The following is a 27,729-nucleotide window of genomic DNA, read 5'->3' as shown; positions in this document are numbered from 1 at the left end:
GGCCTAAAGGAAATGACCTCACTGTGGTAATTTTCATCCTACAGAATGTGTTTTATAATAGTATAAGTAGTGTAATTAGAGCAGAGGTTTTTATTTGCATTTCCATCCTAGAATATTTGACCTAAAATGGCTTGAAAATATTTACTACAGTATTGGAAAACTCATATTTGATAATAAAATATTTCATAACTGTGGTACTGTTGTCCTCATTGAAGTTGCAGTGTTTCGACCGTGACATTTTCTTTTTTAAATAATGAGTAAAAACCAGTTATGTTACAGTATTAAAACCTTTACTCAGACATGATACAACAAACAGAAACAAGATTCAGAATTAATGACTGAAAAAAATCATTATTCATATTTTTTTTTCTTCTTTCATTCCCCGAAGCACACAAAATAGTCAATCAGCTCCACATGTATGATGGAGTAGGATACAAACAGGACAAAGAACAGACACAAGAGAAAGAGAGAAAAATTAAGAATAAAATAAAATAAAAAGGAGAGTGACAGATCCCATTCTGATATTACAGTTCTTGTATTTGCTTAATACTTGGTAATAAACAAAAGATGAATAGCATAGTCAGACAAGAGGGAGACGTAAGGAAACACAAGACAAAGAAGCAGTGTGTGAATTTTTTTTTAGGTGAAGAGTAAACGATTAAGGAAGAGTCTAGATCTACTGGAAAATAGCTTTTTTCTGTTTTTCTTCTCGATCAACAAATTAACACCTGATCTGATTCTTTGAAGTCCCTACCCTGCCCTCCTTCTCCTCCCTCCTCCTCTCCCTCTATCTCTAAACCCTTGGCAATTCCTCCAACCTTGAACACCAACACCTCCCCTCGTCCGTAAAGAGAGAAGCGTCTACCATGTTTACTTGGCACCTCCCATCAAGTTCATTCCTTGTAACCAGATACTGCTCAGAGGTTTGGCATCTAAGCCAAACCTGTGGAGTCTAGCGGCCTTTGCACTATATGTCTAACATTACAGCCTCGGGTTTTCCCTCATAATCTAACACCGATGCTTTCTTTTTTTTGCTGGCAGTGTCCAGCTACAGCCACACACGACTCTAACAAAGTAAACACACAACAGTTTGCAATGGACCCGGACGCAGAAAAAACCCCAACCAATTGCGATCGAAAAAGAGCAGTTCCAGGGCTAGGCTAGCCCAGTCACATTGTTCCTTATCTGCAATTCATTCATTCATTCACTTCCTCGTCTCTTGGAAACCAAAGCAGAAGTTCTGGGCCGGGGGACCCTATAAAAAGCACCAATGCACAGCTTAAGCACCCAAGAGGGGGCCACCCACCGGTCCACCTCTCTCCACACCAGCTGTCATTCCATTCCTATCAGGGCCCCTCTTTAGTATGCACTACGCAGGCCGAGGTTACTGCACACTCTTTAGTGTGCAGGACATACATGACAAATACACTCTGGGGACTCATGATGAGCAGCACTGCACTTAAAACTGCCACGTCCTCAACAGTTTGGCAGTGATACAAATAAACTAGTAAGGTGGTGGTTTGCAGGCTGCATAGCACGCTACGCGCCTCCTCCATCATGATGGAGCAGAGCTTTGCTCCAGGGGCCAAAAACGCCGCCCTGTCATCCAATCCATCAATCCATACACGATGATCATTTCAGTCACAGCCTTCGATCCATTTTCAAAAAAAGCATATTTTTTATTAATTTCTTTATTTTCAAAAAGCGAGTGATTTCAAAAAGTAACAAAGATGGCGACAACAATACTGCTACACAGTCAAAAGAAGGTCACAGCATGCGTCTGCCTTGAGTGCACACGGTCGCAACGACACGCATCTTTGGGCGGCGCGACGCCGATCCACTGGTCTCCCACGGCGACCGAGATCATCGCCGCTCTGCCATCAAGTAAAGTAAGCGAAGAGGGACACAGCACTGAATCCCTGCCTTACAGCTCTCCAACCCCTTTCCCATGAAAGGTTTCACATCCTTTTCAAACGGTCTGAGAACCATAGGTTTAGTACACAAGCCCATTCGAATGCAAAGCCCAATAGTTTTCAGCCCATGCGGGTGAGTGAATACGTGTTCGCTAAGTTCATAGTAAAGCAGTGGAGAATTGGGAAACAAGGCAAGGTCAAGGGAGGGCAGAGGAGGCTGGGTTATGCTGATAAAGCATCAGGTCAACAAGCCAGTTTATAACCCTTTACCCTTGCTCCCATTCCTCTGTGCATCCTTTCATTGTTCTGCTGAACAAATCCTTGAACAGGCATCAGCACATCACAGCCAAGCCTACAGGATTTGCCAAAGACACTAGGCCCAGCTGTAGACAGATTCCATACACACGTGCATATAAGTACAAGTGGACACACAAACTCTACAACAAATGCTGAGAAAAACTAAAATACTCAACCATCTTCCCCTGCTAAAACAGTCCGCCTGGCCCGCAAAAACATGAAACGCCAAGCAAAGCTTAGCCTGGCTGAGCATACAGAACCTGCACCGTCTGTAAAGGTTTTTATTCATTTTCTTTACGGTTGCTTTATCGTGCGGTAAATGACCTAAGCTCATTGCAAAATTAATTTTAAGGAATACAGAAACAGCATAGCAAAAATGAAATGCATTACTGTGCAGGGATGGGAATTCCAAATAATTTCACTGCCAATTAATCTTAAGTTATGTAACAGACTAGTCTAAAAATAAAGATGCTAAAAACACAATTAACTTTTACTGTATGTAAGAAAACCATTTAACTCATGTAACCACTATACAGCACAACCAATTTGACAGATGATTTGATTTTTCCAATAGCAGATGTGATAAATATCTAAGTTTATATTAATGAATCACAGAAACGTAACGTTTGGTCTGACAACTGTGTATGTAGGTTAACTGACTAATATGTCAACTAGTGGATCACCCAATAATTAACCGATAAGTTGCGTAATCATTCCCATCCCTAGCTATAAACATGACGCAGTAGCGGCAGGCTTTCACATTCAACAGAGGAAGGTCTAACGATAAAAACTTGCAGAAAAAGATGCTAAGCTGTCAACCAAAAACAAGATTATACACAAGGGGGAAGCACACGCGTCCAACAGTCAGCCTACTCTATGAGGGACTAAAAAACTTTACAGTGACCTCGTGAGTTGCACTCGTGAATTTCATTCCACAGCCTTGTATTCTTTCAGAAGAGAGCTGAACTCTATTCTAGATGTGCTGCAACAAAAGAAGAAGAAAAAGGGATTGGGAAGGTCCGCCGTACTGCGTTACAACCTTTTCTCAAGGCTCAGGTTCTCTGCGTTCAGACTCACATCGCCGTGCTTCTGTCCGATGGCTGATCTGAACTAGCTGAAGCCATGAGAGTGTTGCAGCCATAGGCAAGACATATAGGGATGCTAGCAGGTGATGGGCTGCTGTTTTGTGTTCTCACCCAAAACTTCAGCTGAAGCTAGCTTTTCCACAACAACCATGGCCAACAGAGGGCTGACTTTTCTCTGGTTGTAGGAAATAAAAGACATCTGGTGACGAGTTTGTCGAGTTGGCGGTGTGTACGCACGGCTTGAGAGAAAGTAAAGCACGGCCCACTATGACTGTTAGACCAACATATTGGCTTGTCAAAGGAACCACCTGTCTTACAGGTCATCTAACTGCTGGCTTCCAAGTCCACATCACATGGGGGAGGCCAAGGATCCTCTCTGAGAAGAAATACATGGACTATCTGCAGGGCAGGAAGCTCACTTTCCCATCTGCTGCTCAAAGTAGCTGGTGGACCCCAAAATTCAACAGCCTCTTTCAGTGTTTCACCAGCCAAATTACTCTTTAAAACAGAAAAGAGCCTGGTTGGATACCTGCCACAGTGTCTGGTAGAGTAGACAGACCTACCAGCCACGGCCAAAATTCAACAAGCATTTGGCTGGAGTTGATTTATCATCCTGACAGTCTGCAATGAAAGTTAGGGGTCAAAAAATAAATGACCAAAGAAAAAAAGCTAAGACGAAAATGTGTCTTAAGCAGACGTCAGGTTCAAAGACTGGAGAACAGCTGTGTCTGCGTACTTGCATACTCTCGGCTATGTGTTTGCATTGGTGTAAACGTGCAAGTCTTTAACTAAAAGACCACATTAGTTATTTAGCACCTGGTAGGGGACAGTTTTACCCCTTCCCCATAGAATGATACTGCAAAATGTATAATGTTTCTAATATCTGTTAAAAGTGGTGACTAATACAAAGTCTAAATATATTTCAGAACTTGCACACTCCTTTAAATACTTTTCTGACAAAAAAAAGCGGTGGTCAGTCTTAATGTGTACCCCAGTACTGCTCACCCCTGAGCATGGGTTTTCATTCATAGTTTTCGTTAAATATCCTGGTCATGGTGTAGCTGCATTTGACTGTTTTCACCGCAACGCTCAGACTCAGAGTTGACCACACTTTCCAATCACAGTAAACGACAAGTGCCATTGTCATTGAATCAAGCCAATCAGTTACCCAAAATAACAGGCAGTAAAAAAGGAGGCGAGGTGTGGTTTAGGCCCTGGGCTCAATGACAACTCCATGACGACGCCATTATGCGAGAAACAAGACTAATGTCGAGTTAACAACAATAAATAGGGCGTTTGAATTTGTTGGAACTAAATTTTGTGTCTACTCCACTGTGAACATGTTTCTGATGTGCTACCTGATACCCTTGCATAACATAACTGATATATATGAGTGTGAGAACAGGCCATTTCACCCTGGCTGCACAGAGTGAGACTGCTCTATCGCTAATCATGTTACCTGCCGTTTCTGCATGACTCCTGAAAATGTTTTTTGTATTTACACTGATCCAAAACATTAACTGTACAGAGGTTGCAAGCACTGAGCTGATACACACTGAATAAGGTTACTGAGGGTGCAGGTAGTACGTGTAGGGTTTCCATTAAACAGTACTAATCCATTTCATCACTACATGGCACACAGCAGGTGCTTTGTAATCCAGCCTTTTGTTTAACAATCTACAGCCACAGCCCATGATCAGTGTTAAAGGCGATGTGTCGTATTGGCAGCAAAGGTTTAGTCATAAGAATACTAAAAACAAACTAAAAAAAACAAACTGTGATCATCCCTTATTGACGGGCTGCAAAATTACAGCCTGACTGATAATCCGATTTGATATTGTGGTCTCAATTATTAATCATGATTATTAGTTTCAATGATTTGAGAAGCAAAATCACGTTATTGAACTTTTGGCATCTTATATCAACATTTTGACTATTCAAACCTCAGACAATCTGTTTGCACGATGGTCCATCTGACCACTAGGCCATCCAATTCTGATACAGGCTGACCAACAATCCCCAGAATTGTCCCAAAAGCACAGCAGGACACCAGTTCCCCACCTCCCACAGCGACTTGTAGATGCCAAAATTCATCAGCCACTACCAACATTTTACCAGCCAAATTGATTTCTGGAACAGAGAGGAGCCTGTGAACCATGGCTGGCTACTAGAACAGAAAAACTTACCTGCCACCAGCCAAAATCTGGCACCATTTGACTGGTGGCTAACATTAATTCCCCACCCTGGTTATCGTCCGTACAGGTAATAGCCAATTATTTTACGAGCGCTGCAATTAAGTCATCACCTCTGACTTGACAGTGATGTATTAATGGGAAAACCCTACACGTAGTACCTTCAATGTCATCCTAGTTGTCTAAGAACAGATGGTCATTTCTAAGAAACAGGAAAATTTACACAGTTACAACTCACAAAAGTGCATAAATGACCACCAGCAAAGTGAGGGGGGCGGGGCTAGTAAAAGAGAAACAAATACTATTTTGTCTCGCATGAAGCTGTACTTCATGGGAGCCTCAAGATGTCCAGAATGGCAACCATTTTGGACTGGGTAGGCCAACTGCCAAAATAGAGAAAAGAATAAAAGCAAAACTAAAAAAAACCATTACAATTCAAGTCATTCCTCTTCTCTTACAAAGCCCGCTGTGCGCATCAGGGTGGGGTGGGAGGGACAAAGTTTGTTCGTTCAACAAAGTGCCCACAGCCCCCTTTTCCTGGATTTCAATGCCTTGGAAAAAAGCTCTCATTTCATGAGTACAGTACTTCAAAATAGAAACTCAAACAAGTTTCAGCATGAATATTCAAAAAAGCATAAAATGTTCAAAGGTTTTACGGGATTGGATGAACTCACTGGGAGGGCGTGTCTGCCTGTCCTTTACAGGACGCCTCCGGACCAATTAGAAGTAAAGTCGTTTGACGGTTGACAGTTGATTGAAATGCTACGCACCTGATTTTAAACTAAACCCATACATGAACAACTAACCGGCTGGTGATGGCTATAATATACAGAGATGTAGCTAGCAGTGTAACCATGGAACCCAAGTAAAAACACGGGAACTATACCAGTTATCGCAGAAGCAAAAAACACTGTGAGATGAAGATGTGGAAACTGAAGGCTAACTTATAATAAAATTAAGACATTTACTGTATATGTGTGATAAAAAGGGGATATATTTCCATGAGTCTGAACCCCTATGGTGGAAAACTAAGTATGGGAAAAGATTGTGTAAAGGTGCATGTGTGTGTGTGTGTGTGTGTGTGTGTGTGTGTGTGTGTGTGTGTGTGTGTGTGTGTGTGTGTGTGTGTGTGTGTGTGTGTTAGACAGCATACGGTCTTTCAGAGCCGTATCATCTGAGCTTAGTTTCGTTGTGTGTGTGCGTGTGTGTGAGACAAGATCTGTGTGTTATAGTCTGTGCATGTGTGTAGGGGATTAAAAGGTCACAAGGAATATGTGTGTGTGTGTGTGTGTGTGTGTGTGTGTGTGTGTGTGTGTGTGTGTATGTAAGTGTGAGGGCCGGTACATTAGGACCAGCAGGTGCTGCAGTAAGTGAGGCCCCAGGAGAAGAGCCAGCGACACAACACGGCGCGGCGTGTTGGTGATCCTGGTGTGCATCAGATCCTGACCGGACCGCACCTGGCTCCTCTAGGTGAGCTGGTGGGGCGCCTCCAGCATCTCCATCAGGAAGGTGTCGATGGGCGTGTCACCAATCAGCTTGAAGAAGAACAGGTGCTCCAGGCACTTTAGACCAATGGAGCGCAGTGCTGGGAGCCGGAGGAGGAGCTTGGCAAACCTGGGTAGTGGAGGGAAGGATGAGGGGGAGAGGGGAGCGAGTTTATACCCAAAGATGTGTAATATGGACTGAAAACTATGAAAAATAAATGTGAAACAAGAAAAGGACAAAATGTTACAATATAAATCCTCCAATTGCCATCTCTCTCATGATAATGAGATAATAAGTTTCGTATGTGACGTCCTGTTGTCGCTCTACCATGTGTGACCATGTGTGTATGGAGTGAAGTGCAAACAACCTCAAGATGACGCAAACCAAAACATGCAAATCCTAATATACAAGTCTGTATCTGACAAGGCAATTTATTGGGTTTTTTGGATTGTGTGGTCCACATATCACTCTTATTTTGAAGTTTGATCTGCGCCACATGGACACAGAGAACGGCGCTTGTGTCTTAGGGTGAATGGTGGACTTAGACATTTCCCATTTCTTCATAGACACTGAAAATAATAAAGGAACCCTCAGATATCCTTATATACTGTTATAAATAACTTTGTGATGTTCAATGCATTCCAGTATTTATTTTATTTATTTTGTGAAGTGTCACATTACATTTTTTGTGGTACCCACTTTCCCTCAATCTGCTTCGTCTACTTCTACTTCAGTTAGTGACTTCCCCTTTCCAGAATGCCCCCAAAACACGTTAAAAAAACAGCTATTGGTGATGTACCTTACATTTCTACGTCCATTTTGTTGTTTGGTGGTCTATTTTTTTTTTTTTTTTGATCGAATGCAACACACCCCTTCTCTTAAATTACAACACTTCATCACAAAATAAATCTTGGAATGCACTGAACATCACAAATTGATATCTAACAGTGTAGGAGTGTCTGAGGATGGAGTTTTCCTTTATCATTTTGAGTGTCTATTTTTTTGCATCTATGCGTTTTGTATATGATGCTGGAGGAAAGCGTCACATCAGATCCAGTCATCGACCAGCTGCTTTGTGCTGCAAGATGGTGGTAGAGATTTCCTTCAACGTTTGCAGTAAAATTACAAGCAAATGATAAGTAAATAAATAAATAAGCTGCAGCGATCACCTTGAGATTTTTCTTTTGCACTACTGTCTGTCTTCTGTATTGCTGTCTGTCGTTTTTTGAGTTCCTGTCATGGTTTTGTGCACTGTAACATGTGGACTGGGTATTTTTATACATACGTATGTGTGCTTACAAATTCTTTAAATCAGATAGTTTTTCAGGTGTGTGTGTCATATGTACTGGATACTGTTCCAGGTGAGAGTGTGTGTGTGTCGTAGCGTACCTGCCCTGCTGGTCGGGGTATCTCTGTTTGCAGTAAGCCTCCAGAGAGGCGTAGACTCTCTCTCTCAGCAGCTCCACCTCACTCGGGCTGGACAAGCCTTTAGCATCTGGGGACACAAGCAAAGGACATTCACATCATCACTGCACAGGATTACTACACATTTTACATTTCTTTTTGTGATGACTAGTTTATTGAACATTTTATTAAATGGAAAAATATGAGACATATAATAAACTGACCAAAATATAAACAGAAACCCAAATAACAAATAAGTACAAAAAACACAAAAAACAGGAGAATTGGTGTTTAACATAATGTCTTCCAACAGCAGCTGGGCAGTATGACTAGGCCACCTACTGTATCACTCTATAGCTGATGATTACTCTTCACAACAATATATGAAATGGTAAAAACTGGTTGGGTCTACCAAAAATATACAGTTACATGCACTTCAGGACTGCATACGTATTTTTCCATGCCTCCAAGAGCTTTGAGTAATTCAAACACCTAGAAATTCTCCAATGCACTCTTCAGTGTTTTCCAGACTTTCGTGAGGAAGCCTGTGTGCTCTATTCATTTTCTTAAGCTAATTAAACACTTATGTTGACCCCACCTTATCCACATTTTCAAGAACTCTTGTGTTCTGTGACAGCTTCTGAGAAGAATTATGATCTGGAACTGTAATCCTAATCAACTTAATTTGAGTGTGGGACCGCCTGCTTGGTGATACTACATCTGGAATAAAGCCTGTAGCGCTCATCCAGCTGTCGATAAAATGCACATCAGCTGCTAAAACTGTAGACGTTATAATTCAAATCTGTGTTGATTATCGAGGGTTTTGTCATGGAGTATCATTGAGGTGATGCTTCTTACTGAAGATGAGGCACTGTATCTAGATATGACGAATAGAAAAAGGGTCTTAAAAAGTTTTGTACAATTATACTTACAGCTAAAATACAGATTTCACAGACCATAAGAGCTTGAAACCCCCATAAGGGCCTGCAGAATCCCTGGTGTGTGTGTGTGTATCTGTGTGCGTGTGTGTGTACCTGGGTTAAAAAGGATGATGGCTCGAAGGCAACCCAGCTCCGTCTTGTCCATCTGCATGTCTCTCATCTTGCTTACCAGCTCTGTCAGAACCCTGCAGAGGGATGAAGGAAGGGAGGGAGGGAGGGAGGAGAGGAGAGAAGAAATGCAGGGGGAAGACCAGCAGGAGGCGGAAGGAGGAAGACAGAGGAGAGGGGAGAAGAAGAAGCAGAGGCAAGGAAAGGGAGACGAGAAAAGAGAGAGTAAGTGGACCAGCAAGTGGAGGATGGAGGAGAAGAAAAGGTAAGAACGAGAGAAAGAGAGCCGGAGAGAGGAAAGCAAGCAGAACAGCAAGAGGAAGAGAGGTGCGGAAGAAAAGAGGAAGAAAAAGAGAGATGGAGCGGACTCAATAATCACATTATTATGTATGGTTGCTTATTGCTTACTTTATATCTAAACTTGTTCGGTCCTAGCTTCTGGTGGCACGAATTTAGTAACTTTTTAAACTGTTTTTGGTTATGGTTTGTGATTTTTTCCAACTCTAATCACTTTGGCAGGTAAGCAATCATCAAATTGAGAGTGTTTAGAATTAGTTGTGCTGGTAAAATGGTGAATTTTGAAATCTACCACATACTGTGGCTGGAGAGTGAAAAGGCTAATTTCCTGCCCCAGTTTCGACCCTCCACTTCTTCACCTTCTCTATCATCCACTATATTTATCTCCCTGTCCACCAGCGACTCCCAGGAGTGTCAGACACCGAGGACAGAGCAAACCTCAGCTGCCACACAGGGACTTTAACTCTCCAAGTCCAAACACACGTTCACATTTTAGACCCAGAAAAATAATTGCAATGTTAGAATAAGCTTAAATTCCTACATCAGTGGTTCTCAGTCCTGGTGCTCAGGACTCAGAGCCTGCTGGTTTTCACTCTAGCCATCTAATAAAGAACTGATTTACATCTGAGATGCCAGGTGAATGCAGCTAACTAGCTGGATAGAAAACTAGCAGTAGTCTGGGGGGGCCGAGGACCAGAACTGAGAACCGCTGCTGGCAGTCACCAAACTTACAATCAACCAACAGCAAACAGTTCAAGGTGTCAAAACAACAGACCCAAACACTGCACAAACAATAAAGCAAATACTAGAATCTCTCTGGTCCTGAATAAAGACTTCATACAATCCATTCCTTGACTTCAATGCATGACCATCAATACATTTTCAATCCACTCCCGTTGTCCTACCTCATGAAATATGCACTGAAACATGAGATACATGTGAACAACAAACACACACAACTCTCTTCACCTGGGCAAAGACTACAACTTTGCCAGAATATGATTGTTTTTCATACAAGACAAATCTTCCAAAATCCAAGACAAATAACCAAACAAGGCAACATACACAGCAGTTTATCAATAGCCAGTATCTGATGCAACTATCCCTTATGCTATTAAGCTATGGAGAGCACCTACATACAGGGTATCTGAAGGTTTAAGACTTTAAGGCCTTTTTAATGCTGCTGGACTTGAATTTAAGACCAATTTAACAACCAAAATTCAAAAACAAAGCTGCAAAACCAGCCTGGAAAAAAATAATGTTTTGCATATCGTACTATGCAGCACAAAGAAACCGGTCATTGCATGGTGAAAAAATAAGACCTATACTAATAACTGTATTTAAGACATTTTTACACTTTTTATAATTTATTTGACTTTTTAAGGACCAACGGATACCCTGTACATAGAAACCTAGCTTGGAAGATAGAGGGGAGGAGGGGGTGGGTGGGTGAGAGTGGGAGTGTCCCAAAGCTTTTTCACTCCTCCTTTCCTCCCCTTCCTCACTACCACTAAAAGACTCCCTGGGGAGGGAACAGCTGTGCATCCTCTGCTGAAGGAGACTTCAGGGGCGGCTTCTCTCGTCTCCTCCAGCAAGCAACACAGCAGCACCAACATCAATTTCCAGGTCACAGAGAAGAGGAGGAGGGAGTGGAGGAGAGGAGGAGTGATTTTTGGAGCTTTGGGACACACCCAGCGTGTGTGTAACTGGTGTTGGCACCTCCCATCACAGATGCATCATTGAATTGGGCCAACAACGCCTCCAGAAGGCTCAACAGTGAATTATAGCATCCCAAAACCAACTGACAAGACAGGAGTCACATCACCATACAGTCACATCCTGCTGATAAAGTCAATTCCCCGGCAAAGCCACAACCTTTTAGTGTTTTTGTGTTTGTTTGTGTATTGATGTTGATTCAAGAGGAGGGGTGAGTGTTTGTGTAGTGGCGTCATTACCTGTCAAATATGGCCCCAACCTCGGCATTGTGCGCCCTGTGTATTCAATCACAATGTGTTATTACAATGTCATTACACAGTCACATTGTTATTACAGTGCCCTGTCTTTATTTTTCTGAGCCCTTCGACTGTACAGATTAGAAGTTTAACAGACCATGTTAAAATTTCACTTGCTGTATGTAAATTTTAAATAGTTTCTTGAATGTTTAAAACAGTGAAAAAAAACACTTTACAGGGGATTCTTTATCTTTTTCTTTATCACCCCAGGGCCCAAAATGTAGTTAATCTTGCTGTGGTACCCAAATAATGATACTACAAACACGAATTATCAAATGTGGACCCATAAGAAACAGGCTTCTGAGTCCTTCTGGGTAACATACCAAGAAATTCTGGCCTTATGGGAAGTTTAATGAATTTATGGGCATAACTTCAGAAAAGGTAAGAGATGAGAGACAAACATACCAAAGCCTATAAAAAAAAAAATTGATTTAACTATTCTCCTCATCCTTGTTTAGATGATGAAAGCAAATGGCATGGCTCCTTACTTAATACTACCAATATTAATAATATTTATATTTATATTTCACTTTTCTTAACATATTTACAAAGTACTACACTTGATCTAAGGTAATGCACTCCAGTTTTCCAGTTTTCCAAGGACTACAAAGGCTGTACCGTAACGTAGCCAAATGTATTTCAATCAGCAGAAAGGGGGTTATGTTAAATTGCGTGAGCCAATTCCATGACAGCAGAAAAGCGTAAGTACATAGTACACATGAAATTCTTCATCAATAAAAAACAATTAAGCTTATGATTAGAGAAAAGCCGTTAGACTAAATGTTAATGTGTGATATAATTGTCTTAAACCAAATTGTAAATATATAAATAAAAAAGCTAAAAACATAATTTCTGGGATGGAAAATACAAGTGAATCAAACTGAATCAAAAATATAAAAAAGCAACTGAAACTTGTTTCACTAGACTGCTGCCATTATCCTTGTGTGAAGTACTGCATTCCACAATGAAATAACATTTTGATATTTCATTATTTCAATATTGCAATTCATTCTCTGATGAATATGGTCCCATTGCTTCAAACAGACACTGCTGCCAAGCTGAAACAGAAGCCTGCTGCTAGAAGAGAGCAGTGCGATGAGGAAATTAAGAAATTTCAGAGGAAAATCAAGGAGCCATTTGCTGTGAGCCCAGTTAGCTTGCTTTAACCCTGATTAGATTTCTAGGTGAAATTATCCCTTTGTAACAATGTAATTACTGTGTAATTAACAGTGAAGTGACACCTTGTGATGTAGTTGGGGGTTTGTGGAAACAAGATTTGCAGTTTTGTCTGCATGGATTTACTCAAGATGGGTGTAGCAACTGATAATGCAAAAAAAACCCACCGCCGGATAATGTAATAACTTGTGAAAATCTGATAAAACGGAACATAAAAGTCCCTCTAAATGGATTGAAAATGTAATAAAAATTCATAATGTAATTATTGTGGGATAATGCGATCCTATCATTATATTAACTGACATTTATTAGTTCATAATGGGTGTAACATTTTAATTGATATACCGATAATCCTGAATAAAAATGTAACAATTCAAATTCAGAACAACACGAATGTAATAATAATTTGAGTTGATAGTTTATTAGTCAGTGTTATTATTACATCATCATTTCAAAATATGTTACACCACTTCTACAGTAATAATTGCTGGTTGATGTAATAATGGGACGTCTTTTATTACGTTAACAGGTCTTATTGCATTTTGAGGGACTTTTTTTTTTTTTTTACATTTTCACTGTCATTACATTATCCAGCAGTTACTACAATAGGTGCTAGGCCACTGAGAGTGAGAGTGTGTGTGATGTAGATTAGAGCTGCTTTTTAATGTGTATGCGTGCATCAACGTTATTTAAATACATTTTTTTTTCAGCTGTGTGTGAAACTTTTCATAAAGGTTTGTAGTTTTCATAGAGGTGCGTATGTATGTGTGTGTGTGTGTGTGTGTGTGCGTGTCTATGGGTAAGCATTAGTCACCAGCCTCCCCGGCATGCGCTGTCACCCTACAGGCAGTACTAAAGCAGAGACAGTCTCTCAGCCAATCAGAGCCCACACAGAACGCAGCTGCAGCCAGCCAGAGATGAAGACACAGCACCGCTCAACTTCCTGAAATCTGACCCAGTTATTTGACCAACAAACCCAAATTATGACCAACAATCAACCACAGTGTGTGCAGAGAATGAGTGAGTAACCAAGAGACAAAGAATCAAAAATAGTTAGCTAGCCATGTGTGAAAAAAGTTCATGTGGATGAAGGAAACTGTTCCATTTCTCTGTCAGTGAAACCAATAACTTTCCTTTGTACAATCTGAGCCTCAGTTATCTCAAGGCTTTAAAACCTTCCTCCTCTCCTTCATCTTCAGTGTGGATTCATCAGGTGAAACCAAGAAGGGAATGTGGCTTTTACCTGTCTTCTCCTTGTCACTCTGGTTCATGAAAACAGTAGGCAGCCCTAATATTTCATACAAGTGCGTCTAAGCAGGGTTCCTACACAGTTTTGATTTAAAAATTTCAGACCTTAAAGGAAAATACCAGTGGTTTTTTTGTTTTGTTTTTTAAGTCTGTGCTCTAGTTTGCCCCTCTCCTTTAGTCTTGGTGGCATCTGCAGACAGTCAGCGTAGTTGGAGATATCAGCACTCGTTTTCCTCCTTTAGAAAAAGACATTGGCCGCCATTCATTCTTGTACAGCATGAACCAGAAGTTCCACAGAGTGAGAGAATCCATCACAGTAAACATGAAGCCTTTATTTGGTTTGGTCATAGTTTCTGTTTTATCCTAATTTCATTGAGTGTTTAAATATCAGGGCTGCGTTACGTTACGCTCTGCATCATGTCAATCGCCTGATACCCACAGGAAGAAATGGAAGTCTCTTCCAGGAAATAATCCCTCAGAAACATGCCGCCTTATAAACTTTATTGTTGCATCCATGTCTTCTTACTTGGGGCGTCTTTGTTAGGCAGAACAGCAGTTAATTTCAAGCTAGATTACACACCGTAAAGTTTGTATTTTAAAAACAACAAAAAGCGAGTAAATGTTAAAATATTTAATTACATACGGCATGCATTGCAAAATAATTGGGGAAAATCTAAATAAGACATAGACAGTAGTAAATGGGCTATAAGTCTAAATGACACCAGTATTTTCCTTTAAGTTCTTGACTGGATTTGTAGATTTTGGTGTTTGATATGATGTACATTGATAGTCATATTGCCCAGCTGCACAATAACCCTCTTTGAGATGTAGATTATTCTTGACAACAACAAACATAATATGTGAGATGGGGGAATCAGAGTCATATATTGGGACTGAACAACAATATTTTTCCAAACTATTTTGTGCAATTTCCAAACATATCAAGGCCTGGAAATTATCTAATTCTTTTGTATGCATTTCCAGACCTGTGTAGGAACCCTATCATACTGAAACAGCAGGCAGATCAAATGATGCTAAAACTCTCCAGCGAAACCAATACTAATGAAAGTGTTGATATTTTTTCAGGATGGCATGTCCTCCAAGTTGGGTAACCCTCCCCTCCCCTCCCCTTGGGGAATTCACTGGTGTGTATGTCTACCAGAGTATATACAGCAGCTGTATATCTTCCTCTGTGTGTGTTTGTGTGTGTGTGTTACCTGTCGAAGATGGCTCCCACCCCTGCACTATGAGCACTGTTCCTGTGGACGTGCAGGCCGGTGGCCAGCAGGATCCCGTCCTTCACCGAGATGGAGCGATGGGAGAACGACGCAATCAGGAGTTCGTTCCAGCCTGTTGGGACAAACAACGGCGGGTTCCTCAACATTTCTAGCAAATCAAAGTGCATGAATATTCTATAATATATCGTCATATGTAGCGTTTTTTTTTCTTAATAGCTGATTTGAAGTTCCTTGATCTAGGAACTCACTCTTTGGACACATACAGTCCATAAATTTGGAATTTAGGTTTTATCCATTTCAAGTTACCTAGATCTACCAGCAACTGAACCTGGAATTTAACAAATAACTGCTTAAAAAAGAAACTTCAATGACCAAACCATCTGTGACATTTTCCACAGCTTTTCCAGTTGAAAACATTGAAAATTCCATTGAAAATTTCAATTTTCCAACATTACATGATTTTTCCAGATCTTTTGTGATGGTAGGAACCCTGATGTTTAGTTTTGTATAAAATAAAAGGGGTGTTGTTTAGCGTTTACTAATTTTGCGTCAACAAACCATACTCCCCTCCTCATTTCTCCTTACTTAAATGCTGCGCCAGTGCAGGTGAAAGATCTGTCTCGTCAAGTAAGAACAGGCAGAAAATTACAAGAGAGAGTTCGCATCCAACCAGTTACATTGTATGGCAGTGCTCAAAACTATGAGAACTGGTGGGCGTCGTCTTGTGTGTGTGTTAGCTGACGTTTGACTGCCTTTGCACCGGCATAAGACAGAGGACCAAGTTGGACCAAGGAACGGACAAGACAACCTGACCGTCAGAAACAGAATCACTATTCATTATGAAAGCTCCTGTGAGTCAGACTGGGAGCGTACCGGCGCGCAGCAGGATGACCTGGTCGTCCAGAGCCAGCTCAGAGAAGTGAGGGATCCTCTTGGCCCACTCCACCAGGGTGAAGAGCTGCTTGTCTGCTGCCTGACAGATGTTGGTGACTGGATCGTTGGGCTGGAGGGAACGGATTAATTGGATGATGAATAATTATTTAACCAGGCAACATGACTAAGAATACATTATTATAAGAACACATTATTATTTACAACAACAGCCTAGGGATGATGGTTAAACCAACCCACATACGCATTTGCATATAACTAAATACTGCAGGTCTCTCTGTTCATAAGTAGACACGAATACACACAGATCGGATATGAGTACACACATATCTACACTCACACTCTCATACTCGCTCACACATATGCCGATATGTCACACACAGACCAACATACATGAAACTCATACCCAAATATTTAAGGATAATCTCACGTTATTTTATAATACAAAAAACATGAGCATGGATATACCAACATGGGAAACCTTTGGTCTGCAAATGAAATGGCCTGTAAATCCAAAAAATTTACCAGCCACTTTCATGATTTTACCACCTAGCTACATTTTTAAAACAGAATCGGACCTCAAAAGTTGATTACCTGCCACAGTGGCTGGTAAAGGTGCACCATGTATCATTTTTAAACATCAATATATACTATATTGTTAAATTGTAATACCTTGGTATAGTTGCCATAAACAAATGAGGCAATGGTCGAGATGTTTGGTAGCCTCTATCTCACGCCAGTGGTATTGTTAGTGCTAGCGTTTCTCAAAATTAATAACACATTTCCCATGAACCCCTGTTGCTTCCTGTCAAAGATGTTGCTACTTGTCCCCCCTGCTGGCATTGCTCTACATTTGTTTGTTTTCTCTTTCACTTTATTGAACAAGCTAACATGTTGCAAGTGATTTTTACATCAGCCTGTCACTCCTTCCACCATCTGCTGTTGCCAGAAACTCTGAAAGCTTTATCTCCGTTTGCTCTGGAAGAACAGCGCCCTCTTCCTGTTTTGTGCCATAAAGCAATCCAGCTGATTTCCCTCCAAATCTGACCAGGTGGAGAAACAATGGAGGATGCAGAGTAGAGGACGGCTGCCAACCTTCTCAGCAATGGACTCATTTGTTCATGGTAGTTATGTCTCAAAATGAATGTGGTAATGATCTACTGATGTTAAACTGCTACACACAGCACGTTAAACAGGCAGCTTGTGGTAATTTCCCCGCCGTCCACACTACTCACAGAGCTGCCACCGGAGCTTCCATCAGCATGAAGCTCCGTCTTCTGCTCCACGGCCATCTCCGCCTCTAAAATCTTCTCCACCGGCATCTCCTCGTTCACCGCGCTGGTCGACTCCACCTCCCCGTCCCGCTCCTTGTTCCTCTGGCGCTCCTCCTGCACAGCTGCAGGGCGGGAGGCGGCCGCAAGGAGGGAAGCAGAGGAGAGAAGGGGAGGAACGAGAAGGAGGGGAAAGGAATAGGAGAAGGGGAAGAATAAGAAAGGAGAAAATGTGGGTGGGGAAGAGGGGAGCAACGAGGAGAAACAAGGGATGCAATGGAGAGAAAGTATAAAAACAGGAGAATGGAGGCAAGTATGAAAGAGGGGGGAAGTAGGAGGAAGGGGTAGAAATAAATAGGCAGAAATAAATGAGCAAATATGGCAGAGGGAGGGGTTGCAAAGAGGTGGGTGATGCAGAGAAGAAGAAAGGGATGGGAAAAAGAAGAGAATTAAAGAGAGAGAGAGGAAGACGACAAAGACGGGAGAATGACGGGAAGTAGAAAGCAGGAACGGATGAGCAGGCAGGATGGCAAAGCACAGATAATATCATGGATTAAGGGGACGAGGGGAATTGATGGAGATAAAAAGAAAAATATGTGGACAAACAGGAAAAGAAGGGTGCGAGAAGGATGAAGTGTACCAAAACAAATATGTTGGCGGATGAAAGAGAGAAAGACGTAAAAAGAACAGTGAAAGAAGACAGAGCAAGACCGAATGAATGTGAAACGGGGAGAGAGACAGTGGGAAAGAAGAGAAAGAGACACACAGAGACACACAATTCATCGCCAGGTCAAAGTCTCTCACACCGCTTGTCTTTCATACCTTCTTTCATTCAGCAACACTACCAAGGCAGAAATGGACCATAGGAAGACAAACACAACACTAAATATTTTTGGTTAACTATAATTCCCCCAAAGTATAATACTCAAGTGGGAATTCCACTGAAACTCAATGTTGCTATTCTGCAAAAGACGCAATTTTAACAATCTTAACGTAACAACCAAAAATTCATTTTTTGTTAAATTCCTTTAGATATTAGCATGATAATGATGATCAGTTTATCATGATATGTAATCAGTCACATTAGAAGACTGACAATTAAGAAGCACTGTCTATAATTTGGAATGAGCTAGTCCTGAGCTAGTCCCGAGCTAGTCCCCTTATGTTTTTTTAGATTTTATATCAGGGTTTCACAAAGGGAAATTTTACTTACTTTTACTTACCTATTGTGCCTTTTATTCCCTTAACTGCATTAAATGTCAACCAAAAACTACTTTTAAGGATTCTCAGTTTTAGTGTACTGTATACCACTATAAATCTGCACAAGAAAAAAATCCTGATATAGAAAGGGCGTGTCGGAAGAAAAGAAAAAGTGGGCTTGTGATGTAAAGTTTGACAGGCTGCGAAAATCTGGGTGTGAAAGTGAGTGAGTAAAAATCTACCTTTCCTCTACTGCTACTGTCAAAGTGCCCTTGAACCAGGCACTTAATCCTTCAGTGCATGAGTGGAGCTGCTCAGCGGCCAACAGTACAGGACTGTGGCTGTACTGGGCAGCTCCCAGGTGGGAATGTGCAGTAAGTAACTTTGTGAAAGTAAAGCAGGACAGTGATGAAAAGGAGCATGCATACTCAGCAAACTTTCCCTGGATACATAAAGGTTAAAAAAACACATGGGGAACTGATTCAAGGCTGGCTATGGTCCATCTCTGAGCACTGGCATGAAACTACGGAAAAAATATTTGAAACTAGCTCCTACTCATTGATATGCAATGCAAAATCTCTCCGCTTCTCTCTCACTCATACAGCCACACACACACACACACACACACACACACACACACACACACCCATCCCTCCCTCCCTCTTCTCCTTACATCTCTGTCGTTCATCTTGGACCACTACAGAAGGAGGGAGAGGGGGGGGGAGAAAGAACGAGAGGAAACAAAAAGAGGGAGAGAGGGGGAAAGGGGGTTAGTGTTTACAAGGCTCACCCACCCCCATATCTCTCTCTCTACCACTTTTTACTCGTTCTTTCTATCCCCTATCAACACTATTAATGCTCTCCCCCTTAACAGTATGCATAGTAACAATATCAACATTTTATTCATTTCATTGATTCATTTATTGCTATTCACAGGTTATGCATAAGATCTTCTTTTAGGTTTAGGCAAGGCTTATGATTTACAGGCTGTGGCCAGCCACAAAGTGCAGCTGCCCTGAATCTTCCCCACCTACAACTCACCTGCATTAACCTGACACCATGGCTGCAGTGATCATTATAGGACCGACAGTAGCCGCACATCTCAGCTGTGTTTCCCAGAAGCTAACTGAGTTATGATAAACAAAGTGTCATAAAGCTCTTTGGGAACTCCACTCTGATCTAATATGAAGAAGGCTTGGTACACAATCAAGTTAGCTCTTACCTACACTGCTTGACTCACAAGGGCTTTCCCAAAGAGGCTTAGCACCAAGATAATCTAAGACTGATTGACTTAAAATGGAACTACGGTGATCTTAAGTTTTAAGGTGCTTATATGAAGCAGCACCCAGGACAATAATAGTAATACTCAGACCGGGGTCAGGAGGTATTTGCAAACAACTCTTAAGCGTTTGTTTCAACCTAATTAGTGCCAGATGAGTTGTCAACAGGGTGGGAAACAAACACAAGCCAATTGCTGGTCAATTTGCCTACTGTACTAGCTGCTTTGGTAGGGAATAACAATTGTTTGATGACTCGTGTTTTTCAATCAAATTGGCTTGTAAGATAGTACTATACTATAACTATAATAGGTTTACTTCATACTGTGGTTGGTATCCTAAACTGATTTTCAAATGCTGCAAACTTTCTGGCACTCACTGTATTGTTCAAAGTGGTAATTCCCAGCCCTCTGGCATTTAAGGTGAGTTAAATCAAATGTTAAGAGTTGTTTGAAAACAGTCTTTGACCCAGGTCTGCTAATATTAAAACACCACGCTTTCTCAGCAAGGAGTTCAATTGAGAATTTAGACTCTTGACACAAGATTCAGGCTGATTAAAACATACGGTAACTTTTGTCATGTCGGGATCTGCCAGAGAAAACCTTTTTGGTTCTTAATCAATAGGTCCAAACTGAGAGACTTTAGCACTGCTCTGATACCAAAGCTCATTAAAATGTACTATTGCTTTTACATAGGGAAATGCCAGAAGAAGGCCTGTAAACCATGTAAAGAAACCATGTTGCAAATGCTTTATAGCTTGGTTTCTTTAACTGAGGGTTGCGGGCCATCTATAGGTCAGGAACCAAAGTGAGTCATGGACCTACTTCTGGTGCGCCCCACTCTTTGACAAGAGTAGTAATGAATTTTAATCAGCCTGGGTCATGTTTAAAAACCCATTAGGGATCTTCCAGAATAACAAAATAAAGAATAGTTGATGAGTCTCATGGTTGACTTCTAAAATCTGTCCATTTGAAAGACAATGTTATTAAAAAAAGATGATTAATCACTTACAAGAGACAAAAAATAGTCACTTCTGTGTAAAAAGACTTTTACACATCACTCAAACCCATGATCTACAGCAGTGGTTCTCAACTTGGGGATAAGGACAAGATTATTCATGGAGTGAGAAAAAATAGATTCCTAACACAACATTTTACATTACGTTACATTACATTTCACATTACTTTGTGCATTTACGCCTGCACTGCATAATTTTTGGGGGTCGCGGGCAGAAACGGTTGAGAACCACTGATCTCCCGAGGGTTTGGTGAAGTTCCCCGCCCCCTCACCTTCTCTCTTCATGCCCATAGCCAGGCACTTCTGGTAGCGGCAGTACTGGCAGCGGTTCCTCTGTCTCTTGTCCACCAGGCAGTCCTTATTGTCCCGACAGGTGTAGCTCAGGTCTTTGCGCACCGTCCGCTTGAAGAAACCTTTACAGCCCTCACAGCTGTACACACCATAGTGCTTACCTGGGGGAGGGAGGGGGGAAAAGGATGCAAAGAAAGGGAGACAGGAGGGAAGGCAATTTGCTTCAAGGCTGAAACTTTAACCGAAGAGTCATTTTACAAATAGTCTTACAGAAAAAAAAAATTGCCCTCTACCACTTCTACCACCAATAATTGCCTTCTACTTTGCTCTTATTGTTGCTTCTTTTGTAGTACTTCTCTCATAGGGAGAGTCTGGGCATTATGGCTCTGACTCCAGCAATCATTACTGTTGCTTGTAATATTGTAACCCTTGGATCTCAAGCCAATTCTGTTACACACACTGTAAGTGGCATCAGCAAAAAGCCTAAAATGCTAAAATAATGTAAAATGTAATGAATGCACAATGCACTTTTAGCAAATAACAGATTCATTTTGTGTTGTGCAGTGTCCAAAATTCACTTTTTGTTTAATCTACCAAGTGCTGGTAAACAAAACAATATACCTGCAAAGAGTAATTTTTATAGAAATATGTCATCCTTCCTGTTCTCAGTGCTATTATGTGTGTGGGTTGAGGCCATGTGTGTTAATTTAAAATGTGCTCACTCCCTCATACAATGTATCATGATTATAATTTATCATGAAGTGAAGCAGAACTCAATATAACCGAGGCATTCAAATGTCTGTCAAATGTCAGTGAGGCATGTCTGTCAGGCGCTTCTGAGTCACACAACTTCCCTCACTGATTACACCATGTACTCTAAAAATTAGATTTAAAAATGTCCATGGTGCAGCTTTTGCAATTTGAATGTTGCATTCTTTCATATTGCAACATGAATAAATATGAAATTGATACATTTCAGCCCTTGAAATTGGAATGAAATGCACAGTCACATTAATGAGGTGCAGGCTGACGGGGAAAATCACCAAACACAAGCAGAAAAGTTGGTTGCATGCCCATGGCCCTGACGCAAAAAGAATGAATTTTAATAACAAAGAAACTTTCAACACCGTAGCACTCACTTTATCTTTAAAACTCATATTATTGCATTGGATCTAGGGGCGTATATAACCAACTTTTCAACTTTTATATACGTTCAGTCTGACCTCAGAAGTAAGGAGCGGTAAGTAAGAGGGGTGTTTAAGGTGTGTAGTCACCAGAGGATCTGTCTCCACAGATGGAGCAGAGGCGTTTCTGGGAGAGCATAGGCCCGGGGCTGTGGGCCGACAGCTGCTTCAGGCCGAACGGAGGCTTCACGTCGTCTGAGCTGCTCACCGCATGGAGCCCCGACATGGACACCGTCGAGTTGATCTGAAAGAAGGCGGATGGAGAGAGAAGATGAATATGATCAGGATAAGGAGGTGTTTTAGATACACTCTTATGATTCCTCTCTCTCTCCAGCAGTTAATATCCTCTGTGCAGAACAAAACCTCATAGGAATTTAAGGCTGATCGTTGTGATTATTAGAGGGGGAGTGACTGACATTAGTCGTCTTAGCCCCGCCTCTCCATGTATATCTATCTATGACTGACTATGATGAAGATTGGGATTAGGAGCCAAACTTGTGACATTAGACGTGTGTACATGACATCAGGACAGACAGAGAGATAAAGAAGCACAGGGATAAAAGCAAAATAAGATGCCCCAACATGGATGCTGTCGCATGAATGAGTAAGATTAGAAACCAAACATATGACATCATGACACTGAAAGACACAGGATGACAGCATCTATAATGAAGATGGTGTTTAAGAATGTTGTATAATCACCTATTATCCTGGAACTAAAAAGAGAGAGACAGATGGAGTAGAAACTGAAAATTTACCAAGGGAATCTACACAAAAAAATAACATTTCAAGCAGAAAATTCATGCAATTGGTCCTGAAAAACATCAAGATGCTGATTGTATTATGTTTTATTGTGGACTCCAAGAAAAATAGCTGTTACCTTGGTTGTAGCAAACCAGAATCCAAACAAACCTAAAATATTGCTAAAAACTCAGCTTGCGTATATGTGTTCAATTCGAATTTTTGCAGAAAATCATAGTCTGTTGTTTTTCCCGGTGATTCATTCCCCTGTTTGGGGAATTTGGTGAAACTGTGCACTTAGGATAGCCTGAAACCAACCACACTCACAGGTAATTTGTGCCTGTCAGTATAGTCAGGCTGTACCGTCAAAAAATATATTTCCAAAATCAAAGAGGTATTTTTTTTGCCTGTAGGGGAGGTGTTTCAGTTGAACATTTTCCTGGCCTGGAAAAACAACTTAATCTTATTCACACTGTACAAATCCTAAACTTTGGTTGGATCTTGTAAAATGTAATAAAAAACACTTGATCACAAAGCAAAAATCTGGTATGTGGAAAAAAAGCAGGAAAACAACAATTAAACATGAACAGGAGTTGTGCGTCCAGAGAAACATCCCTGATATAGAGTATTCCCCCCTCACCTGCGGGCTGCTGATGGGGCCGTAGCCCACCGAGGGCGTGCCGGGCAGGCAGGGCGAGCCGAGCGAGGAGCTGATGACGGAGAAGGGAGAGCCGATGCTACTGATGGGGCTGTTGACCCCGGCGGTGGTGATGGGGGGCAGGGAGGTCATGGAGGCTGCGGCCGAGGGAACCAGCGGAGGGGAGCGCTGCCCCGACGGAGGGGACGACACAGACGAACTGTCCGGGCTGCGGGAATCTGAGTGAGGGAGACAGCGAGGGGATGAAACACAGATATAACTATTATAATTAGTAATGATAATAATGTGATACCTTATTGATACCCCATAGTAGGGCTGCACGATATTGACAAATAATCACATTGCATTTATTTTGCTGAATATTGCAATTGTGATACTGTACACAGACACAGATTTTTCAATATTTTAGATTTTTCATCAAATGAGAAACATTTTTGAGGAAAAACTGACATGTTGTTGCCTAAGATTTGCTGTGTTTGAATACACTGAAAGTTGTTTTTTTATTTTTTTTTATTTATAGGCCAGAAATTGGGCTCAGCACCAGAATATCATGTTTAGGAGTCCATTTTGAGTAGCCACCATTTTGATAAAATAGTTGCAGCCTCTTGCGATTTGGAAATTTAAGTACTTAACTACTTTAAGTACTTTTTGTTTCCGATTAGTTGTGTGGCCTTACCCCATTAACTATAGAAATAAAGTTTATTATTTTTATTATTAACTACATAACAGCAATCCTGGAGCTGGCAGGGATTCAGTGACTTGCTCAAGGGCACTTCAGAAGGTTGGACGCTTTAAACACGGGTTGACAGGTGGTTTCTCCAACCACTAGGCCACCCAGCTGCCCCAGTATTGTTCTTCTTATGATTAGATTTTTAATTATCAAGAACAACAATTGTTTTTGATTGGAGCATGTTTTTGGTTTGTTTTTTGGAGTGTGGCACCAACACTTCCAGGGTCATGGGTTCCATTCCCAGCAGGATCGCCCAAACTACACATGCACTCTTGTAAGATATTTTGGATAAAATCTACAAAAATGGCATATGTTAGGAAATACTGACAGCTGGATTGTAGTGCTGTCTTGGTTGCAAAAATCTAATGAGGTGAAGAACAAGCGAAATACTGCATCAGACATGAATACAGCCTCCTTGTAGAGAAAGTACTCATTATACGGAGTCCATAATGGAAAAAGAAAGGTAAAACAAAAACACTTTCCTTGTACAACATTTCAGACTTTCGGGCCTGATGAAGACCCAAACTTTGCTGAAACATTGCACAAGTAAAACTTAGGCTACTAGGAGCAAGATTTGAGTGCATCGTTATTCCTTCCTTTTTTCAGTTTTTAACATCAGTTTTCGCCCTGCACAGGATATGAGGTTTATTGGGGATGTGTATCATGCACTACTCTGTGTCTCCAGTGTCTACAACACAGGGTCAGAAATTCACTTTTTTTCCAGAGGGCATTTTTTGCCCCCCTTGATCTGATTTTTAGGGGTTGTTTTCAGGGCCAGTTTTATTGAAATAATGCATTTCCATTGCATATTGGCAAATAATTCCAATTCCGCATTCCATTTGTACCACTTTTAACTTCTTTCCCACTACAGGAAACATGCGGCAGGGCTTGCAGGAGAGAATGGAGCCGTTTTCCCCTCTCTGTCCCAACCAGTCCATCTTCCACTCCTCCATTAATGAGTTTTTTTACGATATTAGTTACTTTATTTTTTGTTGACGCAGTGGTTTGTGTGTGGTCAGCATTTTCATCTACTGCTGGCTGCATGGTGCATTTCTACAGCTTCAGGCTGCGTACTCTGATCAAAAACCGCAACATTTTTCTCACCCAGAACACACTGGAAAGAATCGCCCAGTCATAAGCACCCACAAATCAGCTACGGTGGCCCACGGGGGACAGTAGTCGCATTCAACTCAATAAATACAATTTGAACAGGGTGAAATTCAAAGAAGAGTGCTTCTAATTACTGGGGGCATTTGATTTTTGTTCCCTCATTTTTAATTTCACGCGCACTTCATGGGAAGGTTCATGGGCATTTTTGCCCTGAGCGTCCGTAAATTTCTGGCCCTGCTACAACCCCTCCTCTTTCAGATACATCAACAAGCACTCTGGTCAGAAAACTGTTAATAATACTGAATGAGAAATATGGTTAGTTGGGCAGAGAGAACTCAGTGACAATCATAAAATCCTGTGTCGCTCAATGAGTAGAGCATGGCACCAACACTGCCAGGATTACGGGTTCAATTCCTACTGGGGCCACAATGACACAATGTGTGCTACGGTAAGGTGTTTTGGATAAAAGCATCCGCCACATGCAATGTTATTTGTGTACATAGTTTACTCCAAAAACAGCCAAATTGATTTTTTTTTTCTTGAGACCTTCTGCAATACCAGCTAATGAACCTGGCAGAGGCAGTGGAAAATTTGGACAATTAGCTGATTGATTTAGTCCATCTGATTGGCTTCTGTGGAAGACATGGGGTTTCAGACACTTTGCTGTGTCATTGTATTGATGTGTTTTCCCAAACTTTAAACATTTTTATCCTCTGCAATTCTTGGATTAGTCATGCTACCATCATAACCTGTATCTTCCACGAGCCTGCATTTTCTACAGGTGTGACAGCAATGCAGAAGTATAATTTATCATGCTGTCATATCAATATTCAGATGTGATGTGTGGCAGACAGACTTTATAATTTATTAATACTGTTGCACTGCTGCTAACAGAAATAGTCAGTGCAGTGTTCTCTCACCTCTGCTGTCTCCCATCTCGGACACGGTGGCTGGGCACAGAGGCAGGCTGGCAGCTACACAGACCGACGAGCTTCAGTCTCCAGCAGCCCGCTACCAAACTCTAGACCGCGGACTGAGGCCCGGGCCGGAGTCGTTTTGGGAAACCAAAAACAGGGCTGAAATTCCAACACAAGAAAGAGATCCGCATGAGATAATGGTGTGGCAGAGAAAACGCCGGTTTTCTCATGTAAATGCACAACGAAATGGGTATCACTCAGTCACCCACAAGGTTATCAGCTGTCTGTGTGTCTGTCAATACAAATGTATATGAATTTGATGCATTTTTAACACTATATAGCTAGCAGGAGTTTGCAAGACAGACAGCTGGTCAGCTGATGCCAGGCTTGCCTTGCCCTACCGAACATGGGGAATGCGTCTATTTCATGGATCGGAAACTTTATCTCGATTGCTACACAAGGACCATGCTATCTGGGCTCAACGCAACAGGGAAAATGTCATATTCCAGTATATAGATGGGGCCCCAGACAGATGGCAACAAACCACCTTTCTTGCAAGCTAACGTTAGCTATCGGCTAGCTCGTAAACTAGCTAACGTTAGCTGTCGTATATTTGTAGCTAGGGTTAACCCAATTAGCTAACGTTGGGTGTGCTACCAAGAAATGCGTAACTGAATTGTTTTGCTATCCCCTTAAAATCACATATAACGCCACTTTACATGGTGACAAAAACAAACATGGCTCTATTTTGGGGAAATCGCGCTCTGTCTGGTTTCAGTTAGCAAAACAAGCCAAGCGCTGTAGCTAAGGTTAGCCAACTAGCTAGCTAGCTTAGATGCATCGCAGGACAGTGCGAGCGCCCAGAACAAACCAGTCAAGTGTTTATTGTCCCGCCTATATCAAATCCATTTACTCGTAAGTTAGCCAAACGTGGTAAATATACATTTAGTGCAAATAAAAATGTATTACTGACGTTTTTGACGGCACGGCTTCTTCGCATGAAAAGATGTGGTGACTAGGCCCGTGTGTGTCTGTCTCTCCCCCCA

The 27,729-nt window shown here is 41.5% G+C and overlaps 1 protein-coding gene across 3 annotated transcripts; it reads right to left on the bottom strand.

Moving 5' to 3' along the window:
- Positions 1 to 293: 293 nt before the first annotated feature.
- On the bottom strand, positions 294 to 27,729 carry rxrba (retinoid x receptor, beta a). 3 transcript variants are annotated; one of them, XM_071532495.1, is made up of 13 exons: positions 27,657 to 27,729; positions 26,687 to 26,842; positions 23,909 to 24,144; positions 22,618 to 22,771; positions 21,325 to 21,504; positions 19,432 to 19,455; positions 17,523 to 17,683; positions 16,270 to 16,399; positions 15,376 to 15,508; positions 11,678 to 11,713; positions 9,411 to 9,502; positions 8,362 to 8,467; positions 294 to 7,101 (listed from the first exon to the last, which is right to left on the bottom strand). In XM_071532495.1, the coding sequence occupies exons 2-13, from the start codon at positions 26,700 to 26,702 to the stop codon at positions 6,954 to 6,956; spliced, it is 1,416 nt and encodes a 471-aa protein (XP_071388596.1). In that variant the 5' UTR covers positions 26,703 to 26,842; positions 27,657 to 27,729; the 3' UTR covers positions 294 to 6,953. The 3 variants fall into 3 exon arrangements, with proteins under 3 accessions (XP_071388596.1, XP_071388597.1, XP_071388598.1); XM_071532496.1 differs by lacking the exon at positions 19,432 to 19,455; XM_071532497.1 differs by lacking the exons at positions 11,678 to 11,713; positions 19,432 to 19,455.

The sequence above is a fragment of the Centroberyx affinis genome, unplaced genomic scaffold (genome assembly GCF_046629955.1).
Source record: "Centroberyx affinis isolate AG114_WGS23_722 - 3 ecotype Tasmania unplaced genomic scaffold, CSIRO-AGI_Caff_v1 ptg002192l_1, whole genome shotgun sequence".
Taxonomy (NCBI): Eukaryota; Metazoa; Chordata; class Actinopteri; order Beryciformes; family Berycidae; genus Centroberyx; species Centroberyx affinis.
Note: the sequence above shows the minus strand (reverse complement) of the source record. Positions and strands in the feature narration are given on the sequence as shown.

Bases quoted from the DNA above. Each gene is read 5' to 3' on its own strand.
- rxrba (XM_071532495.1), bottom strand. The intron at 17,684-19,431 runs GTAAGGAGAAGA...CCCGCCCTGCAG, and splicing joins CCAAGATGAACGACAGAGAT to CTGTGCAGGAGGAGCGCCAG. The intron at 15,509-16,269 runs GTACGCTCCCAG...TTGTCCCAACAG, and splicing joins GGTCATCCTGCTGCGCGCCG to GCTGGAACGAACTCCTGATT.